This window comes from Macaca thibetana, chromosome 10 (assembly GCF_024542745.1).
Source record: "Macaca thibetana thibetana isolate TM-01 chromosome 10, ASM2454274v1, whole genome shotgun sequence".
Taxonomy (NCBI): Eukaryota; Metazoa; Chordata; class Mammalia; order Primates; family Cercopithecidae; genus Macaca; species Macaca thibetana.
In genome coordinates, this window is record NC_065587.1 from 42387595 (window position 1) to 42410791 (window position 23197).

Sequence of the window (23197 nt, forward strand, 5' to 3'; positions counted from 1 at the left end):
TGACTAGGGGAAGTCTGACTTTTATTCCTGAATGTTGTATACAGTTTCATAACTGCCACCCATGACCTCTGCTCAGTAGCTTCAGGAGAGAGGAACAGAAACGTAAAATCTTTATGGTGTGTAGTTGATGGTTATAAAATTGACTGATGTATTGAATTTTTGGTTCAATATCGATCATCACTTCAGAGAGTAGAAACATTCTAGAGAAATAAATTTTGTCTTCTCATTGATTTCTGTTATTAAAGAAATACTCAAAGCAAGCTAGCTTTTGGCTAGACCTAAACACAACAGAAAGGGTCACCTTTAAAAAGTCATCATTTTTGCACAAGATTATCAAAGATCCATGTTACCCACAGTTTTCCCAAAGCCTGTCTCTTTAACTGTGTGTTTCAGTGCATTTGGGGAAGCTGACTCTTGTAGAACCAAACTGGGGTCTGCTTGCCTGGTGCAGTAAGACCAGATATCCACACCGCAGTTTGCAGCAGGAGAAAGGAAGGTATTTATTTGCAGGGTGCCAAGCAAGCAGAAGCTACAGACAAAATCATAAATCAGTGCATGGAGGATACCTTGTCCTAAAAGGGCAGGATATCTTGCAGCAGGGGCTTACAGGTTGTAGGTAGATTCAGAGACTCTGGTTTGCAGTTGGTTAAGGAAGAGAAGTTTTGTTTAAAATTTTCGGAAAAGAATGTTAGCTCTGGTTCATGGGACATGACCTCCTCCAGGCCTCTCAGGAGGAAATTAAGAACAAAATTAGAACAAATTTAGCAGTGGTCAGATTTCAGCCCCCAGTTCCCCCTTGTCTTAGGTCTCCCTGCCGGTGGGCCTGTTTGGTAAAGAGCCAGGTTTCTAAAAAACAACTCAGGGACGGATGTTAATATGTTATCTTGGCCGGGTGCAGTGGCTCACACCTGTAATCCCAGCCCTTTGGGAAGCCAAGGCAGGTGGATCACTTGAGGTCAGGAGTTTGAGTCCTGCCTGGCCAGGATGATGAAACCCTGTCTCTACTAAAAATACAAAAATTAGCTGGGCATGGTGGCGCTCGCCTGTAGTCCCAGCTACTCGGGAGGCTGAGGCAGGAGAATTGCTTGAACCTGGAAGGTAGAGGTTGCTGTGAGCTGAGACCGTGCCACTGTACTTCAGCCTGGGTGGCAGAGCAAGACTCAATCTCAAAAAAATAAAAATAAATAAAAAAAATCTCAGGTTTCTGTAAGGGAACCAAACATCCTGAGTCTAGCTTCCTTGGCTATTGTTTTAGGTTCCTATTACCTTTTCTTTTCTTTTTTTTCTTTTTTTTTTTTTTTTTTTTTTTTGAGATAGGTTCTCATTCTGTGACTCAGGCTGAAGTGCAGTGGTGCAGTCACAGCTCACTGCAGCCTCGACCTCCTGGGCTAAAGCGATCCTCCCACCTCAGCCTCATGAGTAGCCGGGATCTCAGGGCACATGCCACCACAGCTGGCTAACTTTTTATGTTTTATCTTTTGTAGAGCTGGGGTCTCACTGTTGTTGCCCAGGCTGGTCTCGAACTCCTGGGCTCAAGCTACCCTCCCCTTTGGCCTCCTGAAGTACTGGGATTACATATGTGGGTCACAAAGTCTGTCCTTCTTTTACCTTCTTGCTTATCAAGTTGCTCGTTTACTTCTTAGGGCTAGTGAGGTGCATGGAATTTCCTTCGAAAGAACTCAGGATTTTCCTTTATTTCCATGCTTGGAGGTCCCCACAGGCCCCCAAGAGGGGTCCCTGCCCTATTTCACTTGCCTTGTGTGTTCCGTGTCAATTCTCCGACAGAGTAACATGCATAGACATTCAGAGAAGTGTGGCTCAGGGGAAGCAAAGTTGGCTGCTTCAGGAAAAGGAAAAAGAACAAGAAAGAGGAAGCAGACCATCCTGAGGGAAGCCACGAAGGGTCAGAAGGAAGCTGCGAAGGGATGGAAGGAAGCCGCGAATGGAGACGGTACTGATTTTACACAGATTTGTTTTTACTGCGTCAGTGGTTTTCTGGTTGTAACTATCCTGGGTGCCGAGTGTTGCTGTCCAGGGGATGTGTCCAGAGCCCCTATTTGTCCACCAGTCGGTCCTGCGAGGTGGCTTGTGCGAGATCTCTCAGAATGGCAGTGAGCGTAGCGTGAGAAAGTCAGTGTGAGAGCCTCATGCAGGTCCACATGCGACCCCCACCCCCAGGACCCTTCTTCCATCACCCTGGACTGTCACCTGCAGCTACGGGGACTGTCCTGGGCTGTTGCAATAGATGACCACAAGCTGGGTGACTTGGGACAATAGAAATTGATTTTCAAATAGCTCTAGAGGCCAGAAATCCTCAATCCAAGTGTGGGCAGGGCCGCCCTCCCTCTGGGGACCTAGGGGAGGATCCCTCCTGGCCTCTTGCAGCTCTGGTGGCTCCAGCGTTCCTCGCTTTGTGGCCACGTCCCCCAGTCTCTGCCTCTGTCTTTTCATAGCTCTGTCCTCTCTTCTGTGTCTGGGCCTTCTCTTCTGCCTCTTACAAAGACATTTTTCATTTAGGATTCAGGATTTCTTTTGAAAAAAGGAGGTCAGGTATGGGGCTTAGGATGTGGATATATCCTTTTAGGGGCCACTGTCCAGCCCCCACAGCCATCACAGTCTTCGTCCTCTGGCCTCTGGGAGCTGAAGTGAGTTCTCAGGTTGGCCAAAGCTGGGCCCTGTCCTGTGTGTCCTGTGAATGGCTCTGCTGTCAGAGGGACCGACCTGACACCTGCACAGGCAAACACCCGCTCTGTTTACTATCTCCGTTCCTTTCCTGTGAGAACCTTAGAACCATAGATGACTGGAAACTGTCCAACCTTACGGCACAAGCATATGCCCCACATTCTGATTCCAGACTCAGTCCCTGCCTTGCAGATGTTCCCACAGATGATGGTTGCCCTCCACCTGCCTTCCCTCAAGAGTTACCAGATCAGATAGAAGATGCCCAGCTCAATCTGAATTTCAGATGCACAGTGAATCATTGTTTAAACGTGTCCCATCACTATTGGGGATATACTTATACTAAAAAAAAATGTTCGACATGTATCTGAAACTCAAGTAGAAGCGGGCACCCTGCAGTCCTTCCCGCTCCCTCTGTGCGGAGTTGGTTCTGGGTCCCTGGTTCCAGTCGCTCTGTCCACAGGCCGCACTCCCCCGCTCTTTCTCTGTGTCTCACCATCTGGCAAAGCCCTAAGCCTGGGTGCGCCCCAGGCCTGCCTTTCCCATGCCTGCATCACGCAGCCAGGCCCTGCCTGAGGGGTCCCAGGCAGTGCCCAGTCGCTCAGCTCAGTTGGAACTCTTCAGAATTGTGCACACTGCCCGTCCGCGGAGCACCCTCCTTTATTCTCCAGGCATCAGCAGTTACCACTGAGAGCTCACAGAGTGCCTTCTTATCCTGACCACAGCCCTCTGCAGGGGACACTGTCATCCGTCTGGCAGGGAGAGAGCTGCAGCGCAGGGTGGGGACGAGCCTGCCCGGGTGCCCAGAGCCCTCATTCTGAACCTCAATACCAACAACTTTTCCACTGATTTCCAATGAGCACCTTCATCCCAAACTCCCAGCCCCTGCCTCCCTCCCTCTGGGTGGAGGCCTCGCTGACTCTGCACCAGCAGATGGGCTCTGCTGCCCGCTGCCCTGGCATTCCTGTGTCATCCCACTCCCAGCTGGAGTTCCCGCCATCCTCTGCCAGCTTCTGGGGCTTCTCCATCCGGCCCCGCAGGGCACAGGGCTGTCCACAGTGCTCATCGGGTCAGATCAGAAGAGAAACCAGTGTCCCACTGATGGGTATCAAGTAGTGAATGCAGCCTGGATTCCATTTGGATTCCTTTATACCAATGATGTTGTAAAATACCATTTTTCATATCTTTTTAATGGAGGAAGGGGCTGGTGGAGGAGCCACCTTTCCCATCTAAGGCCCCATCTGACTCTGAGTCTGGAACCCACCCCTCCGATCAGCTTTATGTCCCCCAACCACCCTCGTCAGCCAGCTCACCCCTCCTGGCCTGCTCTTTCCTATCAGCCTTGAACATGCTCCGTGTCTTCAGAAAAATAAAAGCACTTCGTGCGAGCACCCCCCTGGTCCTGTGCTGCCCCTCCCGTGCACTTCACGCTTATTTGGTTCTTTAATAAGTGTCAGACTCCCACATGCAGCGCACTGCAGGCTCCCCCAGGGTGGGCATGGCCCATCGGTCTGTCCCCAGCTCCTGGCACTAGGCCTGACCTTAGTGGTGCTCGTTAAGGCACTACTTGTTGAATAAACCAGTGAATAATAAGCACAGTCCTTTATTGGAGAAGACAGACTGGTGAAATTTGACCCACAATTCGTCAGCCCGCATTGCAGAAACCCAAGGCCAGGCTACTGGCCGCCTGAGCTCTAAGTTTAAGTCAGATCCTAAAAGGTGCATGGAGAAATGTGACTTACCCACTAATTCGGCACCTAAAGAGCCCTTCTGCAGTTCTCCCCATCTTGACACCTAAAGACACCTAAATGTAGTGGGGTTTTCTTGTTGTCAGTAATTTTCTCTTAAATGAAACCTCTGGAAGGCCAAATGGTTTGAGGTGAATTTTGAACGTGTCACCCTCAGTTGGTGACATTTTTGCTGTGGAGAAGAGTTGAGAAGGCTCTTACAGCTTAAAAACTGATGATAGGAATTGGACATATACAAACTTTTTTCATATTTTTGATGGTCAGCGGTCATATCCAAAGCAAGTGTGAATTAAGGCAAATAACCTGGTAAAAAGCATGACTTAATTTGCATTTCAGGGTCTTTGTAGCCTGTGTTATCCAGATAATTGTCTCGCTTCTGTGTCTGCTCTGCTGGAACACCAGCATGCAGCGCCTCTCCAGTTCATTGGTAGATCTCGACGGGTGACTCTGATGGTGCCAGTTTTTGGTTTTGTTTTTAAGACAGAGTTTCACTTTGTAGCCCAGGTGTGATCTCGGCTCACCGCAACCTCTGCCTCTTGGGTTCAAGTGATTCTCATGCCTCAGTCTCCCAAGGAGCTGGGATTACAGGTGCCTGCCACCACGCCTGGCTAATTGTTCTATTATTTTTAGTAGAGACAAGGTTTCACCATGTCTCAAACTCCTGACTTCAAGTAATCTGCCCACCTTGGCCTCCCAAAGTGCTGGCATTAACAGGCATGAGCCACCACACCTGGCCTGATGGCCCCAGTTTTGTGGCTCTCAGTGTTTCTTTTCATATCTAAGAACTGGGTCTTCTTGTCCCCCTCCATCTACCCCCAAAAAAAGTACTTCAAGGAAGCATGGACAAAAATGTCCTCAGACAACTTAGAACTAACGTGAGGCAATCACGTTCTTCAGTGTGGCACTCTGTGGATGTTTGGGGAAGTAATTTGGAAAATGAGTAGAGAGCAGGGCTCCCCAAGCCCCAGCCCATGGACCCGTGGGCTGTTGGGAACTGGGCCTCACAGCAGGAGGTGAGCAGGGGGTGAGGGAGCGAAGCTTCATCTGTATTTACAGCTGCTCCCCATCGCACACATCACCTCCCGAGCTCCGCCTCCTGTCAGATCAGTGGCAGCGTTGGGTTCTCATATTAGTGCGAATCCTGTTGTGAACTACACATGCAAGGGATTTAGGCTGCACACTCATGAGAATCTAATGCCCGACGATCTCTCACTGTCTCCCATCCCCCCCAGATGGGACTGTCTAGTTGCAGGAAAACAAGCTCAGGGCTCCCACTGATTCTACATTATGGTGAGTTGTGTAATTATTTCATTATATATCACAATGTAATAATAAAAATAAAGTACATAATAAATGTAATGCACTTGAACCATCCCCAAACCAACCCCGTCCCCCCAACCAGTCCATGGAAAAATTGTCTTCCACAAAACTGGTCCCTGGTACTGAGAAGGTTGGGGACAGTAGAGGGTTGGATATGGGTTGGTTCACAGTGGACTGTTTTAAAGCCACTAAGTTGTGCAGACTGGCTCCTGAGCTGCTGGAGGGGAAGCAGGTTGTGGATACACACCTGGCATTGGCTCCAGCATCCCTAGCAGGACGCGCAACCCAGAATCAGTACTCAGTATATGTCGATTGGCCAAAGGGACAAATCTCCTGCAGGCAGCTGGCTTTCTTCATGTAGGCAGCGTCATGCCACGGGTACTGAGACAAGACTTAGGTGAGCAACTGAGCCACGATATAAATCTCTAAGATCCGCCTCGATATAAAGCTTGTAAGATCCAAGTTCACCTACAGCAGCTGATGCCAGCTGGGAGTGACTGTGACCTCCCCCTTGTCACCTTTAGGGGACACTGGCAATGTCTGGAGACATTTTTATGGTTTTTGCAGCTGGAGAGGAGGGTGATACTGGCATCTAGTGGTAGAGGCCAGGATCGCTGCTAACATCCCGCAGTGCCCAGAAGAGCGCCCTGTCCCCAGCAGACAGCTCTCTGACCCCAGACGTCTGTAGTGCTGAGGCTGAGAAGCCCTGACTTAAGGCAGTAGTTGACATCAGAATAGTACCATCTTATCGATTAGATTGTTTTCTAACATGCCCGCTGCTGTGTTCACATTTAAGTGATAGTTTCCAAAATATATTTGCACAGTTTATAAATTCCAATTCCTTGACTTTCTGATAAATTTGCTCATCCTGGACTTTTTTTCAAGAAGCTGCTGCCGAGGAGGCTTCCGCCCCGAAGCGAGAACAGTTCCCAGGAGAGATGCTTCCTGGCGCCTGCGGAGAAACCATGGCCAGAGTCAAAGAGGACGTGGATGAAGGCGTGACCTGTGAAATGCTCCTCAACATGATGGATAAGTGAGAGGGATTCAGGTTGCATGTTCACTGCCCATAATTCCTAAAGCAAGTTAGAAGTTTTTAGCATTTAAGGCGTGAAGTGCTCCTCCACATGATGGATAGGTGAGAGTCAGGTTGCATGTTCTCTGTCTCTAATTCCTAAAGCAAGTTAGAAATTTTTAGCATTTTCTTTGAAGCAATTAAGTTCATGACAATGGATGACACAAGTTTGAGGTAGTGTCTAGAATTGTTCTCCTGTTTTTAGCTGGATATTTCAAAGAAACATTGCAGGTATTTTATAAAAGTTTTAAACCTTGAATGAGAGGGTAACACCTCAAACCTATGAATTCATTCACTTGATATTGGCAAGGTGGCCCACAATGAATGAGTAGTGATTTTTGGATATTTCAAAATAGTCTAGACCAGCTAGTGCTTCCACAGTCAAAGCTGGAAATTTTTATGTTGCATTATATACACCCATGATATTTCTAATAGTATGGTTTTAAACATTAAAGACAAATTTTATATTTTTATACAAATGAATTTTCTACAAAATTTAAAGCTACCATAATGCTTTTAATTAGTTTCTAAATTCAACCAAAAATGTTTTAATCTTATAAAAAGGAAAACTGAGTAGGAAACGAAAAACTAGATTAGACTAGAAAATAAGGAATAAATCTATCTTACTTTGGTATTATAGGAGCAAGGTTCACCTTTAGATTTTTGTATTCTCTTTTAATTATGTTCCTTGGCAGGTATGAAATTGCCCTGGTTACATTCCATTATTGCTTATTAGTATTTCACTCCATAACCCTTTTTTCTGCTAAAACTACTCTTTTTTATATTTTTAAAGTAATTGGCAGAGTGAGAAGAAACATAAAATCAGATAATGCAAATGTGTACCTGTAAGGAATTTGTACTTTTTCATAATGCCCAGTGATTAGTGAGTATTTCTCTCTTGCCAATTGACAAGATTTTTCCACCCTCGAGCAGCGTGAGAGGTGCCTCTTTAACACTTGAAATTCATTTCTATCTTTATGTGGAGCCAGATATTTCTTCGTTCTTAGTCCAGCAGTTTCTTTTGCTGCGAACCTCTCTCTGCCCCTGTGTTTCAGGATCACTGATAGGTCCTAAATTCAAATTCTTAAGGTATGGACCTTTTATTGAAAATACCACAAGTTCAGAAGCACTGTTACACAATGTGAATATGTGGAAATAATTTCCCAGCAGGAAGAGCATTATAGTCTCTTTGTACCAGAAAATTAATTCAATTCAACTCACATGAGATTTAAATTCTGTGGGCTGTAGTATGCCATCATTGTGACTGAATTTTTGCAATGGTTTCTTAATTTTTTTACTGTTATTTAAAGATGTTTTACGTAATTCAATAAAATGAAATGACTTAAAATTGCTATATTTGTTATATGTCAGCATTGGTCCTTAAAAACGTCTTCTTTGTCTGGAGAGAATGTGGAGAAATTGGAACCTTTTTGCACTGTTGGTGGGGATGTGAAATGGTGCAGCCACTGTGGAAAGCAGTATGGCAGTTTCTCAAAAAAAAAAAAAGAAAATAGAATTAGTATCTGACCCACAAGTCCCACTGCCAGATATACCGTGTACCCAGAAGAACTAAAAGCAGGGTCTCAAAGAGGTATTTGCACACCCATGTTCATAGCAGCATTATTCAAAAATAGTCAAAGATGGAAGCTACCCAAGTTCCATGGACAGGTGAATGGATAAATAAAATGTGGTATATACATGCGGTGGAATATTACGCAGCCTCAAAAAGGAAGGAGACCCTCACACATTCTGCAACATGGGGAACCTTGGGGACATTATGCTGAGTGAAATCAGCTAGTCACAAAAGGACAAGTATTATATGATCTCACTTATAGGAGGTATCTAGAGTAGTCAGATTCATAGAGACAGATGGTAAAGTGATGTTTGCCAAGCACTGAGGGGTGAGGGGAGAATGGAGAGTTAATGTTTAATGGACACAGAGTTTATTTGGGATGAAGAAAGAGTTCTGGAGATCAGTCATGGTGATCGCCCCACAACAGTGTGAATCTACCTAATTATTCCACTGAACCATACATTTAAAAATAGTTAAAATGGTAAATTTTATGTTGTATTAGTCCTTTCTCACATTGCTATAAAGATATACCTGAAACTGGGTCATTGATAAAGAAAAGTGTTTTAATTGACTCACAGTTCCACAGGCTGTACAGGAAGCATGATATTGGCATCTTCCCAGCTTCCGAGAGGCCTCAGGAAACTTACAATCAAGGTGGATGGTGAAGGGAGAGTAGGGACGTCACATGGTGAAAGCAGGAGTGAGAGTGGGGAGGTGCTGCACTCTTCCAAGCGACCAGATCCTGTGAGAACTGCCGCTGTCATGAGGACAGCAACAAGGGGATGGTGCTAAATCATTCCTAAGAAATCGCCCCCATGATCCAGTCACCTCCCACCAGGCCCTGCCTCCAACATTGGGGATTACAATTCAACATGAGCTTTGACCAGGGACAAATACCCAAACTATATCGTGTATTTTACTATGACCAAATGTATTTTAATTTCAAAAACAGATAAAATAAACATGTTTGAAAATGCAAGCCAAGTTGGTATCTAAACACTGTTTTACATAAATAAAACTCCTAGGCTGGGTGCAGTGGCTCACTCCTGTAATCCCAGCACTTTGGGAGGCCAAGGCAGGTGGATGACCTGAGGTCAGGAGTTTGAGATCAGCTTGGCCAACATGGTGAAATCCCACCTCTATTAAAAATACAAAAATTAGCCAGGTGTGATGGCAGGCGCCTGTAATCCCAGCTACTTGGGGGGCGGCGGAGGCAGGAGAATCACTTGAACGCAGGAGGCAGAGGTTGCAGTGAGCCGAGATTGTGCCACTGCCTTCCAGCCTGGGCAACAGAGTGAGACTCCGTCTCAAGATCAAAGCTCCTATAAACACACTTTTATAAATAGTTGCAGTGTTTTGTGTGTGTAACACCTGTTGAGATGTAAAACAAAATTTAGATGAGATGATCAGTACCTACTCAGTTACATGCGTGACTCTCACCCACACCTAGCAAGAAGGTGAAACACCTGGTCCTCAAGTGCAGTTAGTGCCTTTGATTCCAAAATAGAAGCAGTGACAATAGTGCCCGCAAGAGGGCAGTCACTTCTGTCTTTTCCAATATTGAGACAGATTCACTATTGGAGACTAAAAGCACACAAAGTTATAGCAAAGTCTTGGCAACGTTATTAATTCTATGATACAGAAAGAGAAAATTTTTTCCTCGCCAAGGAAGAGAAGGGACCTTTGCAAAACCTGGGAGTGAGGACACTAGTTGGATCTGAGTTCGTGAATGCTTGTTGAGTGACATGCTTTTGCTTAAAATAGTTTTGAGATCCAGCAGGAAATAATTCCAAAATGTACACCTCTTGCACAGTTTAACATCTCTGTTTTGCAGGGAGTGGCTATTTAAATTACAACATTGTTTGACAACAGTTTTACTATATAAAGGATGGCTTTTAAACAAACCTAAGACCTGCCTGATGCATGTTAACAGCCTCTGTTGTTTGAGATCAGTCCCTGAAAAGGCTGGATAGACGCGATGAAACTGAAGTCATTTTATTTGATAAAGTTTGACAGCCTACCTTTTGAAAATGGCAAGATATTTTCCAGATATTATTTCCAGTATAAATGTTTAGTTTTTTCTGATAACGATTGAATAGTCCCTATAAATGCATTCTTTATGATTATTAGTCACTAATGGGCATTGTTATTTCTGCTTAAATATGTTCCATTCAAGCCTTGGGACATTTGGCTTATCAAATCAGCTTGCCGCATCTCCTCATGCTTTCGTTGCAGTTTTATTTTTAATTGAAAGTATCACATAAACACAGATTTTAAGTGGCAGCCTAGTTTATGCTATTTTTAGTAACTTTTGAACCATTTCCAAGGCATGGGTGCGATTATGAACCTGGTTCCTTTAAATCATTATCTTTTAAAGTATGCATTTTAAGATGCATATGTTTATTTTTCTGTGCATAGCAGGTAGAGTACTATATGGGATGCTCACTTCGCTTTGTCAGGACAAAAAGTGCCATCAACAGACTTAATTAGGCTGGGCCAGGTGGCTCATGCCTGTAACCCCTGCACTTTGGAGGACCTAGGTGGGAAGGGTTGCTTGAACCCAGGAGTTCAAGACCAGTCTGGGCAACATGGTGAAACCATGTCTTTACAAAAAAAAAAAAATATATATATATATATATATATACACACACACACACACACACACATATACACACATATATACACACACACACACATATACACACACACAAATTAGCTGGATGCAGTGGTATGCACCTACAGTCCTAGCTACTCAGGAGGCTGAGATGGGAGGATCACTTGATCCTGGGAGGTTGAGGCTGCAGTGCCTGAGGCTGCTTGCACCACTGTACTCCAGCGTGAGTGACACACCAAGACCCTGTTTCAAACAAAAAAACTCTTAATTGCACCACAGTGGATGAAAGCTGGCTGCAGAGTTCATATAGAAAGGCTGTGAATAGCTCCTCTCAGGAGCAACTGTGAGCCTGAACACACGCTTCTATCGTGCCCTTTAATAAAGTATGACCGTGTGTACGTGAGTCCAATGGTTGCTGACTAAAAGACTCGTTCTGGTCATTGCTATACTCATAACCTAAGGCCTGAACTATCGGAAGCAGTAAAATGGCAGAAAATAACATACTAGACAATGAATTACTTTTTTTTTTTTTTTTTTTTTTTTTTGAGACAGGGTCTTGCTTTGTTACCCAGGCTGGAGTGCAGTGGTGCAATCTTGGCTCACTGCAACCTCTGCCTCCTGGGCTCAAGCAATCCTCCCACCTCAGCCTCCTGAGTAGCTGGGACTACAGGTGCACGCCGCCACACCTGGTTAATTTTTGTAATTTTTGTAGAGAAGGGGTCTCACCACGTTACTCAGGCTGGTCTCAAACTCCTGGGCTCAAGCAGTTGGCCCGCCTCAGCATCCCAAAGTGCTGGGATTACAGGTGTGAGACACCATGCCTGGCAACAATGAATTACTGTAAATCAGCCCCCATGGGTCACTAGATGCCATAGAAAAAGGTGTGTTTTCTCTTGCTTTTCCAGGGTAGCCCCTTCACCTAATGGCTGTGTGACAACTTAAACACATACTTGTGTATGGAAAGAAGCCCATCCAGCGTTTTCACAGCGTGAGAACCGCTTACCTCCCAACGGGGAGAGCAGCGTGCTTGCGGCGCTAAAATTATCTGTGAATACGACAGAATTTTAAGAGGGAGCCAAGGATTTTCCTATTAGATAAAAAAACAATCATTGTGTCAGTTAAATAATTTTTCTTAAGCAGAAAACAAAACGCTTGTTACACAGGCATGCCCAGATTTACTGATCATATAGAAGCAGTTAGATCCAGCTGCCCTGGAGTTCAAAAATTGATTTAGAATGGATACAGGAGCAAATATGCCTGTTCTGTCTCTGCAGCCGAGCGTCGGTAAGTAGTCTGCAGCCTCCTGCTTGCAACCCCTGACAAGAAGCTGATATTTGAAAGTCTTCTTCCGAGGAGGCGGAAGGAGTCAGAGTTTCATCAACGGATGTACCCGATTGAGCCACCAGTTCCCTGGCACACTCACTCCCAGGACAAACACCGGAGGCCTCAGGGTCAGCCCCATGTGACTTCGAGCTCAGCAGCCTCCCCGAAACATGGCCATGATTGCTGACCTCACTCTGTTTTAACTTTGGGTGCCTGCAATTTTAGAATGTGATCCCAAGAATGTTGATACACAATATCCTATATATAGCCCCATGTTACAGTTGTTACTAACATCCGATTGCCTCAGAGACACTGGAAGTAAAATGCAAGTAATTTTTTTTTTTTTTTTTTTGAGACGGAGTCTCGCTCTGTCACCCAGGCTGGAGTGCAGTGGCCGGATCTCAGCTCACTGCAAGCTCCGCCTCCTGGGTTTACGCCATTCTCCTGCCTCAGCCTCCCGAGTAGCTGGGACTACAGGCGCCCGCCACCTCGCCCGGCTAGTTTTTTGTATTTTTTAGTATAGACGGGGTTTCACCGTGTTAGCCAGGATGGTCTCGATCTCCTGACCTCGTGATCCGCCCGTCTCGGCCTCCCAAAGTGCTGGGATTACAGGCTTGAGCCACCGAGCCCGGCTTTTTTTTTTTTTTTTTTTTTTTTTTTGAGACAAAGTCTCACTCTGTCGCCCAGGCTGGAGTGCAGTGGCCGGATCTCAGCTCACTGCAAGCTTCGCCTCCCGGGTTCACGCCATTCTCCTGCCTCAGCCTCCCGAGTGGCTGGGACTACAGGTGCGTGCCACCACGTCTGACTAATTTTTTCTATTTTTAGTAGAGATGGGGTTTCACCATGTTAGCCAGGATGGTCTCAATCTCCTGACCTTGTGATCCACTCGTCTCGGCCTCCCAAAGTGTTGGGATTATAGGCGTGAGCCACCGCGCCCGGCCAAAATGCAAGTAATTTTTAAGGAAAGGATGAGAAGCATAGAAGGGTGTAGCGGTGCTTTTGCTGAGAGGCGCATGGTGTGGGAGTGGTGAGATGCCTTCCAGGATAGAATGCAGTTGCTGCAGCTGCTGTCGGGCAGCTGTGGACGGAGGGAGAGCCTGGCTTTTGACTGGAACGCGTGGGGATCCACCTCCGTGCGCCTATGGGTGGCAGCCAGTCCCTGTGGGGTGCTTCCCGCTAGAGGCAGCCTGGGCAGAGTCCCTGGATCCCCTCACTTGGAGGTGTGCTGCTCACTGGGTCACCAGTGGCTCCATCTGCCTGGGCCCACGTGCTCCTTCCTCCTGCCGCGTGGCCCTGCTCAAGTCTTGCCATGTGACACCCCTGGCCTTCCTCTGATCCCACCATCTGGAGGTGCAAGCCCAGCTCCCCCACCTGACATTCAAGGCCCTCAACCGCAGTAGCTCATAAATCTCTTTGGGCCTAGGTATCATTGGGAGCTTGTAAAATGTACAGATTGAGGAACACTCCCTCACCTACCCTTAGACGCCCAGAAACAGGATCTCCGGAGTGGCACAGGAGCATCGGCCCCAGAGGCCACTGCTCTCCAGTCTGCGTTTCTTTCCTGCTTTCACAGATGTTTGAAACACCGGAGATTCTCTCAGTAGCCAGGCCCTTAGCATTTCATTCTGGGTGGTTCAACCCCAAAGAGCAATTCAGCATCTCTCTGCTGGCCTGTCACCCGGTCTTTGTTCCAGAGCCTCTGGAAGTGGCGCATGACTCGTGCTGTGGAATTTGCCAGGCCTCCTCCACGGAGTGAGCAGCATGATTGCATGCCCAGGTGACATGGGAGGGGAGCCAACAAGACCCCAGTTTTGCAGTGGCCAGGGAAGGCCCGGGGGACGGGAGGGAGGCAGCAAGAAGACTCGGGGTCTGACTACACAGAGTTTCCTCTTCCACCTGGAGGCAGATGCGGTCACATGCAGCGTGGGCAGGATTCATCAACTGTGGGATTCCTCTGTCTGACTCTGCGAGTTTGTCTGGAGCTTGTTTGGTCTTACATCTGGATGATATTCCACCCTTCCTGATACGGACCCATTTCCAAATAAGCGCGGCTGGTGCTTTTTAAAAATTATCCTTACCATGTATTACAGTGAGTGGGATGACTTCAGATGTTTGGATGGATGGATGCAGACAGGTAGATAACTCCTGATAGATATATATATTTTTAATTCCACAAAGAATCAGAAATCAGTCATGAGAAGGTGAGGCCTCCACTTGGGCAAATGGAAGTGAGTTTCCTTACACAGCTTTTGAGCTCAGTGAAGTGCAAAGCGGAATTCTTAGTGGAATTTTCCAACAATGCATTGTTTTACATATTTTTAGGTCTTTAAATTAAAAAACTTTTTGGGGGTATAACTTACATACAGTAAAATTCCCACTTTTAAGATCTATGAGTTTTGACAAATAAATGGTCGTGTAATCACCGCTTCAGTCAAGACACAGGGCAGCTCCATCACCCTAGGAATCCCACTGTGCTCCCAAAATTAGAACAGGGACCCCCTTTTTTAGGGGCCTGTGGACCCCACACATAAAAAGCCCTGAGTTCCTTCAAAAAGAAATCCAGACATCTAGCCCCTAAAGTAAAGAACTTACTAAAACAAAATAGTAACCTAAGACGACAGCGAAAAAAGTTAAAGTCCCCAAAATGTTTACCTTCCCTGTAAAACCCAGACAACACCTTAATGTATGTTACCGAGTTGTCATTCAAAAACTCAGAACCCCTCTAAGATCTCCCATCAGACAGATCCAGACACATAAACCTCAAATTTAAGAAAAGTAAAATCCAAACTTTAGTTCTAAGTTTTTTCTTGAGAGGCTTCAGAAAGTCACTCCCCTAGTCAGTGAACATTTTTCTACTGACCCCAGATTGTTAAACAAAACTCTTCCTTAACCAATTGCAGATCAGAAAATCTTTGAATCTATCTACAACCTGTAAGCCCGCACTTGAAGACATCCTGCCCTTTTTAAGTCTAAACCAACATAGAACCTTCATATATTAATTTATAATGTTGCCTGTAACTGTTACTTTCCAATAACTTACCCCCACCTTTAAAAATCCTAACCTGCAAGTCATTGGGGAGATCAGAATTAAAATATTCAGCTGCCTAGTTCTCCATACTCGACACCCTCCAATAAAAACCTTTCTTCCTATCACTGGAAACCTTGGTGTAAATACCCAGTTTGACGATGGCAGACAGACCCCAGTTTGGTTCTATTATACTCCTTCGTAGTCAAGCACTACCCCTACTCCCAGCCCCCAGCACCAGATTTTGTTTCAATTGTCCTTAGATAGTTTTGTCTTTTCCAGAATGTCACATAGCTGGAATCCTACACTATATATTTGAGTGTGGCTTCTTTCTTTCAACAAATGACTTCGAGATTCTTCCTGCTGTTTCGTGGCTCACTGTTCCTTTCTTTTGTTTGTTGAGCGATATTCCATTGTCTGATCGCGCCACAATTGCTTCATCATTCACGAATTCAAGGACATTGGCTTTCTTTCCAATTTGAGAGGTTTATGAATTAAGCCATTATAAATATTTGCATACAGGTTTTGTGTAAACAGATGTTTTTCTTTCCCTTGGGCAAATACCTAGGGTGAGATTTCTAAGTCACGAGGTAGATGTATGTTTATAAGAAACTGCCAAACCGTCTTCGGACGTGAATGCACCACTCTGCACTCCCACCAGCAAGGTCCGAGCATGCCCATTGCCCCATCAGAAATATTGGCCACCGCTTGGCATTGTCAGGCTTTTTTTTTTTTTTTTTGACAGAGTCTCATTCTGTCACCCAGGCTGGAGTGCAGTGGTGTGATCTCTGCTGGCTGCAACTTCTGCCTCCCGGGCTCAAGCAATTCTCCTGCTTCAGCCTCCCGAGTAGCTGGGACTGTGTGCCACCATGCCCAGCCAATTTTTGTATTTTTAGTAGAGACAGGGTTTCACCATTTTGGCCAGGCTGGTCTGGAACTCCTGATCTCAAGTAATCCACCCGCCTTGGCCTCCCAAAGTTCTGGGATTACAGGCATGAGCCATCACACCCAGTCACGCTTTTGTTTTCATTTTTATTTTTATTTTATTTATTATTATTATATAATAATATTAATATTGTATAATTATATAATAATATTATTATCTTATATTATATTATCATATAATAGAATATTATATATTATTATATATTATTATTAATATATAATAGAATATTATATATTATTATATATTAATATTATTATATAATAGAATATTATATATTATTATATATTAATATTATAATATAATAGAATATTATATATTATTATATATTAATATTATTATGTAATAGAATATTATATATTATATATTAATATTATTATATAATAGAATATTATATATTATTATATATTAATATTATTATATAATAGAATATTATATATTATTATATTATATATTATATTAATAAAATAATATTAATATATAATTATATATAATATTATATATATAATATTATATGGAGTGCAGTGGCCGCAATCTCAGCTCCCTGCAAGTTCTGCCTCCAGGGTTCACACCATTCTCCTGCCTCAGCCACCAGAGCAGCTGGGACCCCAGGCACCCGCCACCACGCCCAGCTAATTTTTTTTGTTGTTGTATTTTCAGTAGAGTCGGGGTTTCACCGTGTTAGCCAGGATGTCTCGATCTCCTGTCCTCGTGATCCGCCCGCCTCAGCCTCCCAAAGTGCTGGGATTACAGGCGTGAGCCACAGCACCCAGCCTTGTTTTTGTTTTTAATTTTAACCTTTCTACTACGCATACAGTGACATCTCACTGCAGTTTTAATTTGCATTTCACTAATAGCCAAAGATTTGGAAAATCTTTTCACATGCTTATTTGCCGGTGAGGTGACTGTTCATAGCTTTTGACATTTTATACTCTGGGTTGAAAGTTATTTATGTATTCTGGACACAAGTTCTTTATCAGACATATGTTTTGTAAATACTTTCTCCCAGTCTGTGTCTTGTTTTTCATTCACTTAACAGTGTCTTTCAAACAGCAAATTTTTTTTTCAATTTTGATGACGTCTAATTTATCTGTTCTTCTTTGATGAATCATTCTTTTGGTGTCATATCTAAGAAATCTTTTCCATAACTCAAGGTCACGAAGGTCTTTTCCTAGGTTTACTTCTAGAAGTTTTATAATGTTATGTTTTACATTTGAGTCTGTGATCCATTTTGAGCCAAATATCACTTATGACCCAAAGTGTGGATCAACGTTCGCTTTTCCACACATGGCTGATGTATTGTTTTAGCACCATTTATTTTAAAAACTATCCCTTGTCCCTTGACTTCTCTTTGTAGCTGTGTTAAAATGTATTGACAGGCATGGTGGCTCACGCCTGTAATCCCAGCACTTTGGGAGGCCGAGGCGGGCAGATCGCCTGAGCTCAGGAGTTTGAGACCACCCTGGGCAACATGGTGAAACCCCATCTCTACTAAAATACAAAAAATTAGCTGGGTGTGGTGGCGCACACCTGTAGTCCCTGCTACTCGAGAGACTGAGGCACGAGAATGTCTTGAGCCCTGGAGGCAGAGGTTGTCATGAGCCAAGATCATGCCACTGCACTCCAGCTTGGGCTACAGTGAGACTTCATCTCAAAAAAAAAAAAAAGGATTGGCCACATGTGTGGGTGTTTTAGCTCCACCCTTTCCCAAGCTAGCCCTTCATCGGAACCAGGTTATCTTGATGATGACAGCATATAGTCAGCCTCAAACTCAGACAATGCAAGTCCTCCAGCATTGTTCTTCTTTTCTAAAGTTGTTTTTGGTGATTCTGAATCCTTTGCCTCTCCGTCTAAATTTTCAAATCCACTTGTCAATCTATGCAAAAAGAAAATGTTGCTGAGATCTTTGAGGGAATGAATTTATAGATCAATTTGGGAAGAGTTTTACACTTTAACAGTACTGAGTCTCCCGATCCGTGAACACAGGAGTGTATCCCTCCAATCATTTAGGCCTTCTTTGATTTCTTTCATCGTTGTTTTGTATCTATCGTAGACATCTTGCACAGATGTTGAATCTGTATCAAAGTTTCTCATGGATTTTCCTTCGGGGAGAGTGCTATTATAAATTGTACTGTTTTTGCAATTTCAATTTCTAGTTTTTTGGCGCTAGTATGAAGAAATACAGTTAATTTTTGTTCATTGACCTTGTAACCCGCAGCCTGGCTAAACTCACGTGTGAGTTGAAATTGTTTATTTGTAGATTCCTTGGGGTTTTCTATATAGATAATCATGCCATCTGCAAATGGAGACTATTTTATTTTCCCGTTTCCAAACTGTGTGTGTCTGTTTTAATTTCTTGCCACATGGCACTTACTAGGACCTCGGACATGACGTGAATAGGAGTGCTGCGAGCTGACATCTTTGCCTTGTTTCCAGTTTAGAGGAAGATCATTGAGTTTTTTGTCATTTAGTATGATGCTAGCTGTTTTTGTAGGTACTCTTTTTTACATTTTATTTCAATAGTTTTTGGGGAACAGGTGATTGCTGGTTCCATGGATCAGTTCTTTGGTGGTGATTTCTGAGATTCTGGTGCACCCATCACCTAAGCAGTGTACACTGTACCCAATATGGAGTCCTTTATCCCTCACCCCTCTTCCACCCTTCCCCCTGGCCGAGTCCCCAAGGACCATTGTATCATTCTTATGCCTTTGCATCCTCACAGCTTAGCTCCCACTTATAAGTGAGAACATATGGTATTTGGTTTTCCATTCCTGAGTTACTTCACTTAGAATAACGGTCTCCAACTCCCTCCATGTCCAATATATATATACCACATTTTCTTTATTCACTTATTGGTTGATGGGCATTTAGGCCAGTTCTATATTTTTGTAGTTGCAAATTGTGCTGCTATAAACATGCACGTGCTGTGCAAGTGTCGTTTTTCATATAATGACTTCTTTTCCTCTGGGTGGATACCTAGTAATGGAACAGCTGGATCAAATGGTAGTTCTACTTTTAGTTCTTTAAGGATTCTCCATACTGGTTATACTAGTTTACATTCCCACCAGCAGTAAGTGTTCCCTTTTTATCACATCCACACCAACATCTATTTTTTTATTTTTTAATTATGGCCATTCTTGCAGGAGTAAGGTGGTATCTCATTGAGGTTTTAATTTGTATTTCTCTGATAATTAGTGACATTGAGCATTTTGTCATTTGTTTTTGGCCATTTGTATATTTTTTTTTTTTTTTGAGAATTGTCTATTCATGTTCTTTACCCACTTTTTGATGGGATCATTTGTTTTCTTCTTGCTGGTTTGTTTGAGTTCCTTGTAGATTCTGGATCTTAGTCCTTTGTCACATGCATAGTTTACAAATATTCTGTCGCACTCTGTGGGTTGCCTGTTTATTCTGATTATTTATTTTTCTGTGCAGAAACATCTTAGTTTAATTAAGTCCCATCTATTTATTTTTTTGTTTTTGTTGCATTTGCTTTTGGGTTCTTGGTTATGAACTCTTTGCCCAACCCAATGTCTAGAATAGTTTTTCCGATATTATCTTCTCGAATTGTTATGGTTTCAGGTCCTAGATTTAAGTCTTTGATCCATCTTGAGTTGATTTTGTATAAGGTGAGAGATGAGGGTCCAGTTTCATTCTTCTACACATGGCTTGCCAATTATCCCAGCACCATTTGTTGAATAGGGTGTCTTTCCCCACTTTATGTTTTTGTTTGCTTTGCCGAAGATCAGTTGGCTTTAAGTATTTGACTGTATTTCTGGATTCTCTATTATATTACATTGGTCTACATACCTGTTTTTATACCAGAATCATGCTGTTTTGATAAGGATGGCCTTGTAGTATAGTTTGAAGACTATGTAATATGTGCCTCCAGAGTTGTTCTTTTTGCTTAGTATTGCTTTGGCTACACAGGCTCTTCTTGAATGTAAATGGCCTAAATGTTCCACTTAAAAGATACAGAATGGCAGAATGGCTAAAAATCTACCAACCAAGTATCAGCTGTCTTCAGGAGAGTCACCTAACACATAGGACTTAAGGTAGAGGGGTGGAAAAAGATATTCCATGCAAATGGAAACCAAAAGTAAGCAGGAGTAGCTATTCTTATGTCAGACAAAACAGACTTTAAAGCAACAACAGTGGGGGAAAAAAAACACAAAGAGGGACATTATACAATGGTAAAAGGATGAGTCCAACAGGAAAATATCACAATTCTAAATATATATGCTCCTAACACTGGAGCTCCCAAATTCATGAAACAATTACTACTAGACTTCAGAAATGAGATTGATGGCAACACAATAGTAGTAGGGGACTTCACTGTACTCCACTGACAGCACTAGACATGTCATCAAGAAAGTCAGCAAAGAAACAATGGACTTAAACTATACCCCAGAAAAATGGACTTAACACATAGTTACAGGTAGATAGATACTTAACAGATAGTTACACCAACTGCAGAATAGACGTTCTCTTCACCAGCACATGGAGTATTCTCCAGGACAGACCACGTGATAGGCCACAAAACAAGTCTCAGTAAATTGACAAAAATCAAAATCATCTCGAGTACTCTTGTAGGTACTCTTTATCAGATTGAGGACATGTTTTAAAATTTCTATTTATTCTATTTATTTTCTCTTTACTCTCTCTATATTTATATTTACTTATTTCTATTTTATTTAAATGACTTACGTCTTTATATTTTAAATGGGTGTTTATTATTTATATAGTTTCTTTTTCATCCAGTCCAACCATCTTGTGTTTCCATTGGTATATTTGGACCACTTACATGTAATGTTATTATTTATGTAGTTGTATTATTTTCTCTTTTTCCTTACCTCTTTTTGTACTACTTTTTATGGCCCATCAGAGCCTCGGGCTGTCTGCTGTTCCCCAGGGGTGACCACATGCTGTCCTCTGTGGCTGTGGTGAGAATGGGAGTACAGTGCTTCATACAGCCTGGCACAGCAGGCAGCAGAGGTGGGCCCCTGGCAAGTGCTCTCCTCCAATAACCCGCTAACAGTGGACTTTCAGCTTCTCTGTACTCTGTTGGGGGAAGCAACTCCAAGCCATGATGAACATCAGAGCACACAGCAGGCCCCAGTGAGCAAACTGGACAGGACTGAAGTCAGTGGGGTCTTTTGTTAGGACCCAACAAGCTGGCAAACAGGCTTCCACTGCTCTTGACAGTATCCTTTTTGTAAGTGGAAGGAAGATATACATAAAATTGGCCATCTTAGCCATGATAAGTACTGTTCAGGGGTGTTAGGCACATTCCCCTTGTTGTACTCCCAATCTCCAGAACTCTTTTCATCTTGCCAAACTAAAACTCTGTCCCCATTAAACATTAACTCCCTATCCCCCTCCACCCAGCCCCTGGAGACCTCCATTCTCCTTCCCAACCCTTATGAATTTCACTACTCTATGTGCCTGGGTTATTTCACTGAGGTTCATCCATGCTATAGCCTGGGTCAGAATTTTTTTACCCTTTTAAAGGTGAATAATTTTCCTTTGCATGAGGGGGATCACATGTTGTTTATCTGTTTATCTATTGATGGACACTTGGGTTGGACAGTTCTCATTTTAAAACTTGAAGTTTAATTAAATGAGAATGAATCAACACTGGAGAGAGAAAGCATCTCCTCAGAGGGGAGCGAAAGCCCCCCACTCCTGGTGCACATGCCCCAAGGACCACAGCACTATTGAGAAGTCGCCAGAACGTGACAGAAGACAAACTGAAATCATGCGTCAGGGTGGGGCTCTGTATTTGTACTGATCAGGGGAGGGTCATCCAGGGGCCCAGCTCTGAGAATGTTCCCGACCTGTCTGGAGCCATGCCCCCTCGTGCTCTGCTCCATCCTTCCACAATGCAGCAGCCAGGCAAAACAAAGCTCGTGTTTCACCAGGCCCCATGGTAAATGCTGTTGGAACCCCTCAAAGTTTTCTGAAGACTGGTTTTGTTCTTATTACTTAAGATTCAGGCCAGGCGTAGTGGCTCACGCCTGTAATCCCAGCACTTTGGGAGGCTGAGGCCGGCAGATCACGAGCTCAGGAAATCGAGACCATCCTGGCTAACACGGTGAAACCCCGTCTCTACTAAAAATACAAAAAATTAGCTGGATGTGGTGGCAGGCGCCTGGGGTCCCAGCTACTCGGGAGGCTGAGGCAGGAGAATGGCGTGAACCCAGGAGGCGGAGCTTGCAGTGAGCCGAGATTGCACCACTGCACTCCAGCCTGGGGGACAGAGCAAGACTCCGTCTCAAAAAAAAAAAAAAAGATTCATCTAATCCATCCCAAGACTTGCATTGCTGAAACAGAGTATAGCAGAAACACATGATTCTCACCCATTTAGGGACTGTTCGCACGTCCAGACACATGACAGTCAGTGTATTAGTCAGTTTTCACACTGCTGATAAAGACATACCCGAGACTGGGAAGTAAAAGAGGTTGAATTGGACTTACGGTTCCACATGACTGGGGAGTCCTGGGAATCATGGTGGGAGGTGAAAGGCACTTCTTACATGGCGGTGGCAAGAGAAAATAAGGAAGATGCAAAAGCAGAAGCCCCTGATCAAATCATCAGATCTCATGAGACTTATTCACTACCCTGAGAACAGTATGGGGGAAACTGCCCCCATGATTCAATTATCTCCCACCACATCCCTCCCACAACACGTGAGAATTATGGGAGTACAATTCAAGATGAGATTCAGGTGGGAACACAGAGCTAACGTGTACGAGTTAGTAAATGACAGCAGAGAAGCCCACTTTCCCGTAAGTCAGCGAGCCTGTCTTTATAAATGGCTCAAAGCAAGGGCCAGGTGCGGTGGCTCACGCCTGTAATCCCAGCACGTTGGGAGGCCGAGACGGGCGGATCACGAGGTC

General features: G+C 44.0%; 1 protein-coding gene across 2 annotated transcripts in view; it reads left to right on the forward strand.

Annotated features, from left to right (window-relative positions):
• Positions 1–8171, forward strand: part of CTCFL (CCCTC-binding factor like) — a 31391-nt gene extending 23220 nt beyond the window's left edge. Inside the window, exons 10-11 of one of the 2 annotated variants that reach the window (XM_050806945.1) lie at positions 1786–1951; positions 6633–8171. In XM_050806945.1, coding sequence (XP_050662902.1) covers positions 1786–1951; positions 6633–6784 — 318 coding nt within the window. In that variant the 3' untranslated portion in view covers positions 6785–8171. The remainder of the gene's footprint in view (positions 1–1785; positions 1952–6632) is intronic. The other variant, XM_050806946.1, reaches the window with a different exon arrangement.
• The last annotated feature ends 15026 nt before the right edge of the window (positions 8172–23197 follow it).